Here is a 13615-nt window from a genome sequence, read left to right as displayed (position 1 = left end):
GCATTAACGTTTTAAAAATTTTTATATGGAACCGGTAATAAAACATCACATGATTTAAAAATGTAGCCACAATCATAAGCTGTATTGCATTCAGATTTGTTTTCTTGCTTTTGAGATGTTAATTCTGTGGGATTAAGCTGTCAAATATTGCTGTCTTATATTCTAAACTGTAACAGCCTGAGAGCTCAAGAATAGTAAATATGCACAGAGAAAAAAAAGACTGGAAAAAATACACCAGAATGTTCACAGTAGTTACCTCTGGGTGGTAGGATTATGGGTCATTTTTTGTTTCTTCCCTGTCCTTTTTAAACATTGACTACAACAAATATTTTTGAATATTATGTGTCATGTATTGTACTGAGTGATGGGCTTACAGCAAAGAACAAAAAGCTGATTCAGTCCCTGCTCAGTTAGATCTTCCATAGGTCACTTTTTGTATTTCCCATAATAAACATGAAATATTTCTGTAATGAGATATAGTAAATATTATAAACCAAAATGAATTGAAAAAATATACTGGCTCTTTTTGCTATGTTTTTGGTTTTGGTGGGCGAGAGGGTTGTGGGTTTTTGGTTGTTTCCCCTGTAAGTACCAATTTGGAGACTGGTTTATGAGTCAGTTATCCTAAACGTCACCAAACATCACCAGTAAACATCACTTGACTCCAAATGAATTGAAGCCTTGATATTGGAAAGAGGAAGGAGCAGCCATTTCCTGGGCTTTGTTTTCGGTGGTGCTTTTGAGCTGTGTGAAGATATCCCATCCAAGCGTTCTCAGTTGTAACTAAGAACCATGACAGGGCTGGATGTGGCACCTGGATGGACCCTCCACTGTTTTGCTGCTGGTTGGGGTTTGTGACTTACCTAGGAGGCAGGTCAGAGCCAAATGACGGCAGAGCTTGAAAACTGGCTTGTGTCCGTGGCTTGAACAGCTTGGAAAGTGCACATCTTCTATGCAGGGCTCATACGGAAACATCTGGAAATAAACTTGAAACTTAATGATGAAAGAGAACTTTCCAAAAGGACTCTTATTTCCTATATGTGACTACTTCTTAGCTCCTGAAAGATAATGGAATTATTATGGGCTCTGGGTTTATGTTTGATCTGGATAGGAAACTAGAAAAAAGGGGACTGGTATGATGAGCAATTTTTGGAGTGAATCATTGTTAGAACCAGTCTCTTTTCTGTTTTTATAAACATAGAATTTTATAAATATATAATATAACATTTTACAGAGACGTTTGACTCTGTAGGAAGTGTCAGAAAAGTTTCAGTATGGCCAAGTGTGATGTAATATATTTATTTATGAGAGAAAAGTCATGACTAATTGTAAAAGTGGCTCCCTGACCAGTTGTACAGAATAAAGGATCTGGAAGCCACCACCAACTGTTTTGCAAAGACCTTCTTTGAAACTATGACTTCCTGAGCTGAACATCCCTGAAGTTCTACTCTCAAGAAATTATGGAGCTTAGCAGAAAATAAAAATCAAGTGGAGGTTGAGAAGATTCAGAGAAGGCAGTGAATTTAATGAACTCTCTAGAACAACTGCATGAGGTTAGATTTAAGAAAACATTTAGATTTTTTAATCTAAAATGAATGAAGTTTAGGGGAACAATGATCAGAGTCCTTAGAATCTTGGTTCTGCGTGAGTAGAACATGGCCAGAAACATGAGGGACCGCTCTCTGAAGGTTGCGAGTTCAAAGACACATAAAGGAAATACTATATCCAACAGGTAGTGAAATTATGGAAATCAGTAGCTCCAGTGAGTGTGACAAAACAGACAAAGGGGATGGCCAAAAAGATCTTCATGATTTCTTATTAAGTGAGGCAAAGCAAATGAGAGAATTGTGATACTGTATACCTGGTAGTACTGGGGGGGGGGGGGTGTGTGTGTGTGTGTGTGTGTGTGTGTGTGTGTGTGTGTGTGTGTGTGTGTGTGTGTGTGTGTGTGTGTGTGTGTGTGTGTGTGTGTGTGTGTGTGTGTGTGTGTGTGTGTGTGTGTGTGTGTGTGTATTTGTAGAGATGTTTGTGAGGATGGTTACCAAAATGTAAACAGTGGTGGTCTTAGGATAATGGGGTTTCAGGTGATATTTTCTTCATTATATTTTAATGTGTTTGAATTTTTTATAAAGAACTTATTTAGTTATAATTCAGTAAAGTATTATTTTCATACTTGCATTAGAAATAAAAAGATATAAAATAGTAATATAGTTATTAAAATTTTTCTGGATCTCTGAATCACAATGAATTATGTAGGTAAAGGTATTTTGCTCAACTTTTTAGGGAAGGGCAACCTGAACATTGCTTCTCCTATGTCAGCTAAAGTAGCTTCCCCAACAGACCTTGGATCTACCTCAAGATGGCAGTTCTTGGACTGTTTCATTCTTAGCTCAGAAATATACTATTGGGGCTTCCCTGGTGGCGCAGTGGTTGAGAGTCCGCCTGCCAATGCAGGGGACGCAGGTTTGTGCCCCGGTCCAGGAAGATCCCACATGCCGCGGAGCGGCTGGGCCCGTGAGCCATGGCTGCTGAGCCTGCGCGTCCGGAGCCTGTGCTCTGTAACGGGAGAGGCCACAACAGTGAGAGGCCCGCATAATGCAAAATATATATATATATATATATATATATATATATATATATACACTATTGGACATGGTGACTCCTTTTATATGCTTTGGTGCTCAGTGTGGCCTCTTGCTTCCATACTTCCTTCCCTGTAGTCTTTTCTTCCCCAATAACCAGACTTTTCAAATGTAAGTCAGAACTTTTCTCAAAAGTGGCCAGTGGTTTCCCATCTCATAATAACATCTGGCACACTGACCTGTGAGGCCCCGTCTGGCTCCCTGCTCTGGCTGTCCTCCCCTCCCCACTCTGCTTTGTCCTTGCAGGCCTCCTTGCTGTACCTCAGGCCATTCTGCACATTCCCACCAAGCACCTGGCTTGCTCTTCCCAGCTATCTGCATGGCTGTTCCTTGCTTCCTGGTATCTGTTCAAATGCTGCCCCATCCAAAAGGTTGTCCTGACTTTGCTTTCTATAGTTTCACTTACTCCTTCCCTTCCTCCATCATTTGCTGTCCCCTTGCCCTGTTTCTCCTTAGCACTTATCACCATATGACATATATGTTTATTTGTATATTTTATAGTGACTGTCTTCTACTAAAATGTAGTCTCTAAATGTATCACTTAAAATGTAATTTTATCTCTTTTATCATGCTGTGGCCATACTGCCTAGGGCAGTACCTGACACATAGTAGGCACTCAGTAAATATGTATTGAATGAATGAATTCCTGTCTCGCTTCTCCATTTTGTGTTCTGATGTTTTTGCCTTGCAGAGAAGTGGTTACATTCAACCATTTCCTGGAAGCAGCCGCTGAGAAGGAGGTTCAAGGGAAAGCTCGGCTCCAGGACTTTATTGAGAACCTGCTGCACCGGGTAGAACTGGCGGAAAAGCAGTTGGAGTACTATCACAGCCAGCAGGCCGCTGGCCTCTGCCGGGACACCAGTGAGCACGTGGTGAGTCACGCAGGCCCCACACCAGGTGTGAGGGCTGTGATATATCAGGTGGGGTCAAGGACGGAAGAAACGGGAACTGGAGAATGATTTGCAGGAATTTTCTAGACATCATTTGAAAGCACTGCCCTGGCCATGCCTGTGTCAGGGAAGTGATACAGGTGAGTTCAAGACACTTGGAAGTAACATCCTGGATGCACGGTCTCCATTTCTTCACTCTCCAGCTCCACACCAAGCTGAGTTGGTAGAAATATTTTTATATTGTAGAATGACAGTTTGAAGTATACAAAGAAATCATCTGTCCCTACCTTGGTGTCAAGTATATTGGAAGTTATTATCCTGTTTTGGAGCTCTTCAAGGAATCTTCTGAAAACTTCCATGCTTCTTAGTTAGCAAAATTTAACCACATTTTTTCTTTAATAGGAAGGAAAACACTATTTGGTAGTCTCTATTGGTGAAACATTCTTTAAGTAGATTTTCAAAAAGGCTAAGAAAAATTCACAGGTGATATGCTATAATACATTTTTGCATACAATTTTACATATGGTTTCAGGGACTTAAAAAACGCCTAGAGCCCAAATGAGAACCCTGAATATGGATGAAGGTCCAGACTCTCATAAGTGGCTTTTTTTTTTGGCTGCATTGGGTCTTCGGTGCTGCGCGAGGGCTTTCTCTAGCTGTGGCGAGCGGGGGCTACTCTTTGTTGTGGTGCACGGGCTTCTCGTTGCGGTGGCTTCTCTTGTTGCAGAGCATGGGCTCTAGGTGCGCGGGCTTCACTAGTTGTAGCACATGGGCTCAGCAGTTGTGGCGCACACGGGCTTAGTTGCTCCACGGCACGTGGGATCTTCCTGGACGTGGATTGAACCCATGTCCCCTGCATTGGCAGGTGGATTCTTAACCATTGCGCCACCAGGGAAGGCCCTCATAAGTGGCTTGATCAAGATTACCTGGTCTCTTCAGAGGGTGGGGTGTTTACAAATAACCATGCTGTAGGTGTCAGAGGTGGATGGCCATATTTGCCCTCTATACAATTTCCTTGGTGGTATAAACAACAAAGCCAAAGAATGGATTTTTGAAAACCTAAAGTGGTTTATTTATAACATTTTCATTATCCATTGAATTTTATTTATGCTTACCACCTTCCCAGAAGATTTAAAGATGATTCTTTTACTAACCCCCAAATGGACTATATATATGAGGAAAAGAAAAATAGGGAACATTTATGCTAACCAAAAGGTTAGGAAGGTTGCTACTGGTTGATTGAAAAGTTTAGGCTGAGCAGTCTGGAAGCCAAGATTAACAGAATACATGATTAAATAATCGAAGAAGGAATGAAATGAAAGGCATGTGGATAAAGAAGGAAGACCGGAGGGAGAGAGACAGCAGGAAAGAACAGAGACATGGAGGAAGGAAAGAAATGAAGAATCTTACACAGTGCCTACTGTAGTAACGTTCCCTCAGCCTTCGAGCCGTACAGTTGGGCAAGTGCCAGAACTTCCCAGTCAGGAACAAAGTAGACTGGAAGGAAGTAAATGTGTCATGCTTGTGAGGTTTCAGTAACTGTCATCAAAACAGTTTCAGCTACGTGACGTATTTATTATTTTCCAGGTGGGTGTCTGTGGTCTCCTGAGAAGGAACGTTTATTCCCCTCCTCGATTCCCCTGTCACCTCCTTGGGAAATGCAAGAGTGCAGTCTCGGCTGGAGGGACACTCTGAGCCCTTTCCTGCCTCCTTCTTCCACCTTGCCATCTCTCAGGGGAGGGTTGTGGCATGAGGTCACCGAGCCCAGATGTGAGGTGAGAGGGCCTGGCTTCTAGATCATTCCCACCCTGCTTCTGACTGGATGAGACAGTTTGTCTTCCTGGGCCTATCATTCTTCTATAAAATGAAGCAGTTGGACTAGATGCTGTATAAGGGCTTTTGGCCTCTTAAATTCTGTGATCATCACCTGACTTTGGTGATTAGGAATTCTAAAATTAAAATGTAGCCATGATATTTTCAGTATTTAGTCTTATTAGTAACCCAGAACTAAGAAATGTATAAATTATTAGTAACCCAGAGCTAAGAAGGTCTCAGAGAAAATGGAAGGCAATGAGAAAGAAAGGAAGCCCATTAGTTCTCGCCTTTATTTATATTTCTGTGCTCACTTCTTCTGCTGACTTTACTTTTCCAGCTTGGAAACTGAACACCTTTTAAAAGACATGGCCAGTCCTTACTTCTCATCCTGCTGTATCATGTAATCAAAAGTTGAACAGCATCTCAGCTCTTCTAGTCAGATGTATAGATATAAAATTATGTGTGTGTATGTGTACACATAACATATATATACACACACGCACACATAAGTATGTGTATATACATACACACACACATATACATGTACATACAAATACGGTAGGACATTTAATTAATAAATATTTGTTTCTGTTCTCTATGTCCCAAAACCTGACATCATCTGCCTTCTTCAGATTTGATCTACATAAGGAAGAGTTGACTAATTCAGATCAAATAAAGTGCAGTTAAGATTGTAGCAGGGAATTTAGAAGTGAGAGCTGTCTGTGAGTAGGGCATGATCAGGCTGTAGTGAGGTCAGCTGACTTTTGGAGGGAGAACACATTGCCCTGAGAAGACCAAGAATGAGATGTTTGATTTCTGAAAGTATGGGCAGATGTGGTTTCCCCTGTTTTCATGTATAGTCCTCTAAACTCTACTTTGGACCATAGCGTACCACGTTATGAGACAGTCTACAAACCCTAAGACCATTTTACCTTTTTACTTAGTCTGTTTCATCATAATAAAATACATTCACCACGTCTTTGATGTAATTAAACTACTCAGTCTGGCCTCTCTGGTATCTGTGGCTATGGATACATGGAAGAACTTGGATTCTTTTAGCAGGAAAACCTTTGAATCGTATCTTTAGTAACCAGTTTGACCCAGCTGAATGAAGGTGCAGGGCACCAAGAAGCCTAGGCTTCTGGAGCCTCAGCCCCGCCCAGGAGAGCTCCTTGCCACAGTGCACCCCAGGATGGAGTAGAACTTTCTGACTGACTCCCCCCACCTCCGCTCCCTCCTCCAGAACAGTGGGGAATGCTGTCAGGAGCCTGGCTGGCTCTTGCCATCTCCAACAAGGCTGCTGTACAGAAACAGTGCGGCCTTGTCATCTCCCTTCTTTTCCAGCCCCCAGTTCCCTCCCTCTCTCCTCTTCCCTCTTTTTCTCATTACCACCTCCAGAGAGTAGTGACATTTCTAGATTGACGTGTTAAATTGCTTCTTTCTAAGATGTCTTCTAGCTTTAAGATTCTTTTGTGCTCTAGAAGAATTTCCTTCCCCCTCATGTTTAGTGCCTTTTCTGAAATAATGTTTCAGCATATGTATCTTTCCCTTAATCCTCTTGAGCATTTATGTTCTTTTTCACCTGGCTGATTTCTAAAAATGTAATATGCTTACTCAGGTAATTTGTCTGTATGCTCAGAAACATGCTGTCGAATTAGACACAAAGTGACCTAATATCTCATCTGCCAAAATCACTCACAGAACTGCTCAAATGGAAGGTCATGAAATAGCTTGGATAATCTTATTTTAAGCATTGCATTTATTTCCTGCAGGTTGCTAAATTAGGACTAGCAGTAATTCATTTAACATATTTACTGGGGATGCAGTGCTTACTGGGTGCTGAGGAAACTGCTGTGAACGAGATCGATGAGGTCCCTGGTCTCAGGAAGGAGGGGCACACAATAAGCAAACAGATAATGAAGATAATTTCGTATAGTGAAGATCCTACTATAAAGAAAAAAGTAAGATGATATGTTTGAGATGGCCACTTTAGCTTTAGCAAAAAGCTTTCAAAAAAAGCCTTGCTGAAGAGGCAACATTTGCACTGTGACCTGAATAACAAGGACGCAGCTCTGTGAGAATTTGGAAGTGGAATATTCTAGGCAAAGGAATAGGAAATGCAGCTGCCTCAGGAGGGAACAAGCTTGGCATGTTTGAGTGGTGGGTGATAAGTCAGAGAGGTAGGAAGGATCCAGATCAGGCAGGGGCTTCTTGGTCATATAAGGAGTTTGCATATGTTCCACTGCACACGGGGAAGCCATTGGAAGGTTTTAAGTAGGAGGTGATCTGTGTTTTAGCAAAATCACTCTGCTGCTCTGTGGGGAATTGACTGGAGGGGTGCAAAAATGAGCGACAAGTTAGAAAGCTCTTCTCTTGTGGCAGATGAGGGGGGATGGCAGCTTGGGTAGAACCGAGTTGAGAGAGGTGAAGGGTATCGGATATGTTCTTGGAGGAAAATTGACAAGACCAGCTGGCCTTGCTGAAGGATTAGATTTAGCTGGCGAGGGAAAGTGAGCAGTCAAAAATGAGTCCAAGGTTTTGGCCTCAAAAATTGAGTATATACAGAGGGGAAGTTGGAGGAGGGCTAGGTGTCCAGTTTCCCAAAACCTATCATAACCTGAGACACCATATTTGTCTTTTAAGTACTTAAATTGGCTCTCAGTGCAAGGTTATTTATATTTTTTCAACCTGAAACCTTGACCAAGGACTCTCTTGATCCCCATCTTCATACCCTCCTCTCCCTAAATAAAAAGAAGACAAAGTAGCTGGACCAGGAGAAAATGGAGGTAGGTAGTTGGGCTGTAGAGGCCTCTTGTGTTCACAGGGAGGAGAGCACATGAAATTCTTTGGTGCCTGTGATATCGGCCCCACCTCCACCCCAAGACTCATAATCTAGCAGATCACTGTTGGCCTTTTCCCTGTGAGAGAAGCACACACACACACACACAACTTTTGCATAAAATTCCAAAGGGAATTATGTACCCATATGCAATACATCATCACACTATATGCTTGCATACATACATAAAGTTGAACATATTTTGTCATGCCTGAATAATAATAATTTTTTTTAAGTGGGAAAGTATTTAAAAGGAAGGAAAACCCTGTAAGTTTTTAGAGTTTATATACACACTAAAACCCATTCAAGGAGCCCAGCTGATGGGGAGCGGGGGCAGGCGGACTGGGAGAAAGAGGGTAGAAATGCTGATGCCTTTGGGGTTCCCGGAAACTACCAGTCTGGTGTTTGCCGGAGCCATCTGTTCCCCCTTCTTTGTATATTGCAAGACCTCATGACCCTCACGCAGGGAATGTGCCTTTTTCTGTTCACGTTTACTACTCTCATGCCAAACCCAGCCAGCGTGGACAGGGTCAGCAATAATGCGGACTTTCAGTTGTGTCCCAAGGCAGAAGGCAGGAGTCCCATCTTACCTTCCTAGGCACGTGACCCTCAGAAGTCTGCTGAAGAAAGCTGCTTTCTGATTTGCTCCTGACTAAAGTTCACGCTTCACACAGAAGACCTGGAGGAAGATCCTGTTATGCTGAGCTTGGTTTCTCCGGTGATTTGAGTATAGCAGGGATGCATGTCTTGGCCACGCTGCGCCAGGATGGCCCTTTCTCCACATTCTCTTTGTCGTCCTCTTCTTCCGTCAGTCTGCTTGCGGATGTGACACCACTTCTTTCAGTAAAGGCTGCATGAGGGAGGTTGGGAATATGCTATAAATACACTTGCCTATAAAGTGTCTGGTGACATGTGGAACACAAAATGATAATTATCATTTATTCTGCAAATGATATTCTGAGTCCAGCCACAAAAGTGCATGCAGATATTTTATTGAGAGTGGAAAATAACCTCAAAGATAGATGGCCTCAGGACATTTGTGGAGTTGGTCTTCGTATGCTCTCATTTTAGAAATGATGTATTTTAGGCAATAAACATTTGATGCCAATTTTCCCCGTAGTTGATACACTGTGACCAGACATAGCTGTAGTAAATTAGCTGCAAATACAGCCTGAATCAATCAAGAAATAATGGCACATCATTCCCGTTTTTAAAAACATGTTTCTTCAAGTGTTGTTCTCTTGAGGGGCTGTTTAACTTTTTGAAATTTTTGAGATCTGCTGATACTGGCTTCTTGGAAATCTCAGAACAGGGAGCCACAGAGGCTTCCTGAGTAAGCAGAGCTGAGCATGAAACGTTCTTGTTCTCCACGGTGATGGATGGTGCCATGGGCAGTGATCCCGATACCAGCTACCGGCTTCTTTAATGGGAATACAGTTTCTTAAAAATATAAGCAACGAGGATTTTAAAAGCCGAATCCAGCCTTTAAGTGAAGTAATGTTTTGTCTTATTTGTTTTCCTTCAGCTTACAGATATCTCCTCAAATAGGAAATCCAAATGCCTGTATGTATATCTTTTTATACTTAGGCTATTTGATATTGTTTGCATAATATGTGTTCCTGTTGCACTTTATATGATATCTATAATATAAGTGGATTGGAGAGTTTCAGGAGAAAATTTACCTCCTTGTGTACCTAACTTTCTAAAATGTGGATGTGACTTTTAACTCTGCTAATAGTCTGTGAGTATACGGCAGTATGATAGTAATGCAGGAGTCTTTTTAAAATATTGTATAATATAACTTTCTCTTATTGTGCTATAGTGTAGTCGTAATATCTCTGTAGCACTATTAATGTAGTGTGCACACTAATTTATATATATATACATTTATACTGTGAATCATATACTTTATGATAGCTGTACTACAGATGTTTGAATCCCCGAGAAGTCACTTAAAGAGTCAAGAGATAAGGGTTCTGGTCCCATCTTCTCCATAGACCACTGTATGTATTACCCTGGATAGTCATTTAAGTTTTCTCTACCTCAGTTTTTATCACTGGTAAATAAGACTAGTAATATCTCCCTGGGAATTTAGTATCATGAGATCACTTCATGAAGGCCATAGAAATTTTTGGAAGAAAAATATCAATATATATTATTTGTTTTACTGGCAGCATTATTGCCACCTTAGCATGCAGGAGTGATTGTTCCATGAGTAGTTTTTATTCTTTTAAGGATTTAAAGAAATCTTTCTTTCTGCTCATCTCCCTCCCCGCCCCCAACCATTTGTAGAAGCCGAGGGCACCCACATTCTGTGTGTAACCACCCTGATCTCAAGACCCATTTCCATCCAAAGGGAAGGAGCTACCTGAAAAAAGCCAAGGATGACAGAGCCAGCATGCAGCCTGCTAATAAGTCCATGCACGAACAGGCCGAGTCCGCAAGAGAACTCTGCAGACCAGCAAAGAAAGGGGAGCCTCTAGGATTTACCCGGAAAGGCAACATAAGGCCCAAAATGGCCAAAAAAAAGCCAACAGCGATTGTGAACATCATCTGAAAGGGTGGATGGCTCTGGACAACCACCACTGGGCTTTGGGAATGTTGTTCTAGGGGTCAGTAATGTTCTTTTAGACACAAGCCATCTAAAACACATTTCATGTCCATACAGGCACCTGGATTAACCAGAATTTAACAAACGGAAATCTCGGTGAACCAGAATTTTTTACAAGTCCCTTTTGGAAGCAAGAGGCAAATTACAGAAAGAATTTTTTAAAAATGCAAGCAGTCTTATTCCAAACTTTTAGTAAAATGAAGCTCCAACTTCTAAGATGGTTAGCCCGTCTCCAGCCGTTTCCACATCTGGAGTTCTGTGCAGTGGTTAATTCTCAGGCCCAAGGCCAAAAAAGATGTCAGGCACTGGAAAAAAACTCAACCTGTGCCCCCTGCTCTGTGAGTTGTGAGGCAAGGAATGGGAATGTAAAGTCCTGTTAATAGTAGTGAAATAAACATATTTTTGTTTGTTTTTAACCTTACCCTCAATTACTTTGGGAGCTTCCAAAATAAGGCTGTTTCCCTGAGTATTCTGATTAATCAAGATTTCAGTGTTTGGGCTGCTTCAAGGACTCGTTCTGTCAGACTTCAGTTGTCATTTCGACAGACTGTTTTCTAGTTTGTTTCATTCAGGTTTTTGTGTCCCTGGATGCATGTTTATTCTTACTTTGATGCACCTCTGTTCTCTTCTTTGGCTGAGTATTCTGCACCCTAAGACCAAGCTGCCAGCCTCTATCTTAATAGCTGCTTCTACTGCTATGGTTGGGGAGGATAGTAAAACACGTTTGATCGGCACCCATCACCAGTTCAGGGTGTGAATGGTTGGATGCCAGTGGATTGCACATTTAGTGCATTGTGAGCCATCCCGGAGACACCACAGATGTTACTCAGCCCTTTCCTAAGACCTGCTTCCCGGGGGGTGTCAGCATCCTCTCTGTTAGCTGTAGGCATGACTTTCTCCTTGCTGGCCTAACTTTTTCCACCTCCTGCTGCTTCTGTGCCCTTTTATGACTAAAATACATGTTCTTACCTTTCAACCAAGTATCTGATGTATTTGCTGTATACGGCCTTCTAAAGTAATTTCTGAAATAAACATTGCATGTGGGATCCAGGATCGGAGATTGTCCTCCCCGCCCTGCCTCCCTAAAATGGCCTTGGTTTCCATAAAGAACCATCTGTTACGAACCTCCTGCTTTACAATTTTCTTCAAGAATGAATTTCCGTGTTACTTTCTTTTTTTTTAATTAGCAATATCATCAGGTCTCCTGCAGAGTTTACAAGTGCTGACATTCTTCTGGAAATAAGAACAATTATGTCCACAAATACATACATTTATTTGTATAAATGTACAGCACATAACACATACAAAATATATATGTCAAGTATATTAATAATTTATTTTTAAATACTCATGAAAAAGGCGTGTGTTTGTGGTGGGTGGTTTTTAAACTACGTATTTTCATGTAAATTGAATTCTCTTATTTTAAAAATTAAAGCTGTAACCTAATTAACATTAGTAGAATTATGATTGTTATTGCAATAAGCATCAGATTAGCAATGCATTAAAAATAGGTAACAAAGCAATTACTTAAAATGCCAGTAAATTGAAAAGTGTAACTTATACAAATGCTTTGAACCTATCGTAGTGAAAATGTTAATTTTTGAATCTTCACCTTGACTTTTGGCTCATGGGGGTGGGCTTTTCACGTGGCGTATAGGCAACTATTAAGTGGGAAAATACATTGCTGTGAATATCACTGTTTAGGCTAACACTAAAAACTGTAACGTTATAATAATTATTTATTTGGAGAATTAATCTCCTTCAAGGTTATTTATTATTGATGTTTATACCATGATTGCACTTTAGCCTTTTACATACTAAAAACTTGACTTGTTTGTTGTACTGCATGCTCTTTGTCCCATAATGTGTATGTGCAATGACAACAGTTTGCTTTTAAAGGTGATAGAAGCCAGATTTTTTCCCCATTTTAGTTAATGTAACTTACATTTTCAATTTTCATTTAATATGCCTAGAGGGCATGACAGCTCTCTTTGACAGTGGTACCCAGTGACCTTAAGAAAGCACCATAATGTCATATCTACTCTATGTACATTACACAAGAGAAATGATTTTAAGGTTTAAAATTTTTTTAAGTTCTAACTAAATTCTGACTCTTACATAAGGAGATGCATTATGTATACTGTGCTTCCTTAGAGGCATAAATTTGCTTTTGAGACATGGGAGCCACGTCATGCTAAGGGATATCCCATTTACATGCCTTGGCCTGAGTCTTGTGCCATGTCCAACTTGGGTCTTATTTTTAAATATTTTCTGTGTCTTAATAGGCAGTCAACCTTAGAATTGCTTTTTTGAAGAAATCACCAAAGTTTCTGGGAAAACATGTTCAAGTTTAAACTGAAGAATGGATCTAATTTTATCATTTGCTTTGTAAGGAAGAAATCTTTATTTCAAACCTTCTTTCATTCTCTTTTCCCAAACTAGGTTACAGATTCTTAAAGGCAAAGCTCAGATAACTTAGACACTGTTTTCCGGTATTCTTCAGGGTCATTCTGTTGTATGGAAGTAGGAATATTCTGTTCCCAGATTTAAAAAGAAAGTTTTTAGATTATGAAATAATAATAAAGCTATATTTATGACTAACATGTTGGTATGTTTTGTCTAGTTGAAGTGTTTCCAGGGAACCAAGTGTGCTTGTCTATTAACAGTGAACAAAATAGTTCTTCATGAATAAGTTGTTCATTGTACATATAAACACGATGATCTTGTACCTATAAATTTTCTTGAGAACGTAGCTTGATCTTTTTTGTTTATCATAATACTTCTGTCTAAAGGTTCTTTTTACATATGTTCACACTCA

General features: G+C 40.6%; 1 protein-coding gene and 1 long non-coding RNA gene across 4 annotated transcripts in view; one reads left to right on the top strand and one right to left on the bottom strand.

The window, feature by feature from the left end:
- Positions 1-13615, top strand: part of ZNF365 (zinc finger protein 365) — a 76766-nt gene that overhangs the window by 12333 nt on the left and 50818 nt on the right. The window contains exons 3-5 of one of the 3 annotated variants that reach the window (XM_030848198.3): positions 3334-3514; positions 9712-9749; positions 10479-13398. In XM_030848198.3, coding sequence (XP_030704058.1) covers positions 3334-3514; positions 9712-9749; positions 10479-10743 — 484 coding nt within the window. In that variant the 3' untranslated portion in view covers positions 10744-13398. Of the gene's footprint in view, positions 1-3333; positions 3515-5119; positions 8777-9711; positions 9750-10478; positions 13399-13615 lie in introns of those variants that run through there. The other 2 variants (XM_060286085.2, XM_060286084.2) reach the window with 2 other exon arrangements.
- LOC132593604 (uncharacterized) overlaps positions 948-13615 on the bottom strand; it is a 68218-nt gene continuing 55550 nt past the window's right edge. Inside the window, exons 3-4 of the long non-coding RNA XR_009559267.1 lie at positions 8777-9036; positions 948-975 (exon numbers count right to left, since the gene is read on the bottom strand). This is a non-coding gene — a long non-coding RNA (uncharacterized lncRNA). The remainder of the gene's footprint in view (positions 976-8776; positions 9037-13615) is intronic.

This window comes from Globicephala melas, chromosome 16 (assembly GCF_963455315.2).
Source record: "Globicephala melas chromosome 16, mGloMel1.2, whole genome shotgun sequence".
NCBI classification, from domain to species: Eukaryota; Metazoa; Chordata; class Mammalia; order Artiodactyla; family Delphinidae; genus Globicephala; species Globicephala melas.
The sequence above is the reverse complement of the archived record's forward strand: the minus strand, read 5'-3'. Positions and strand labels throughout refer to the sequence as shown.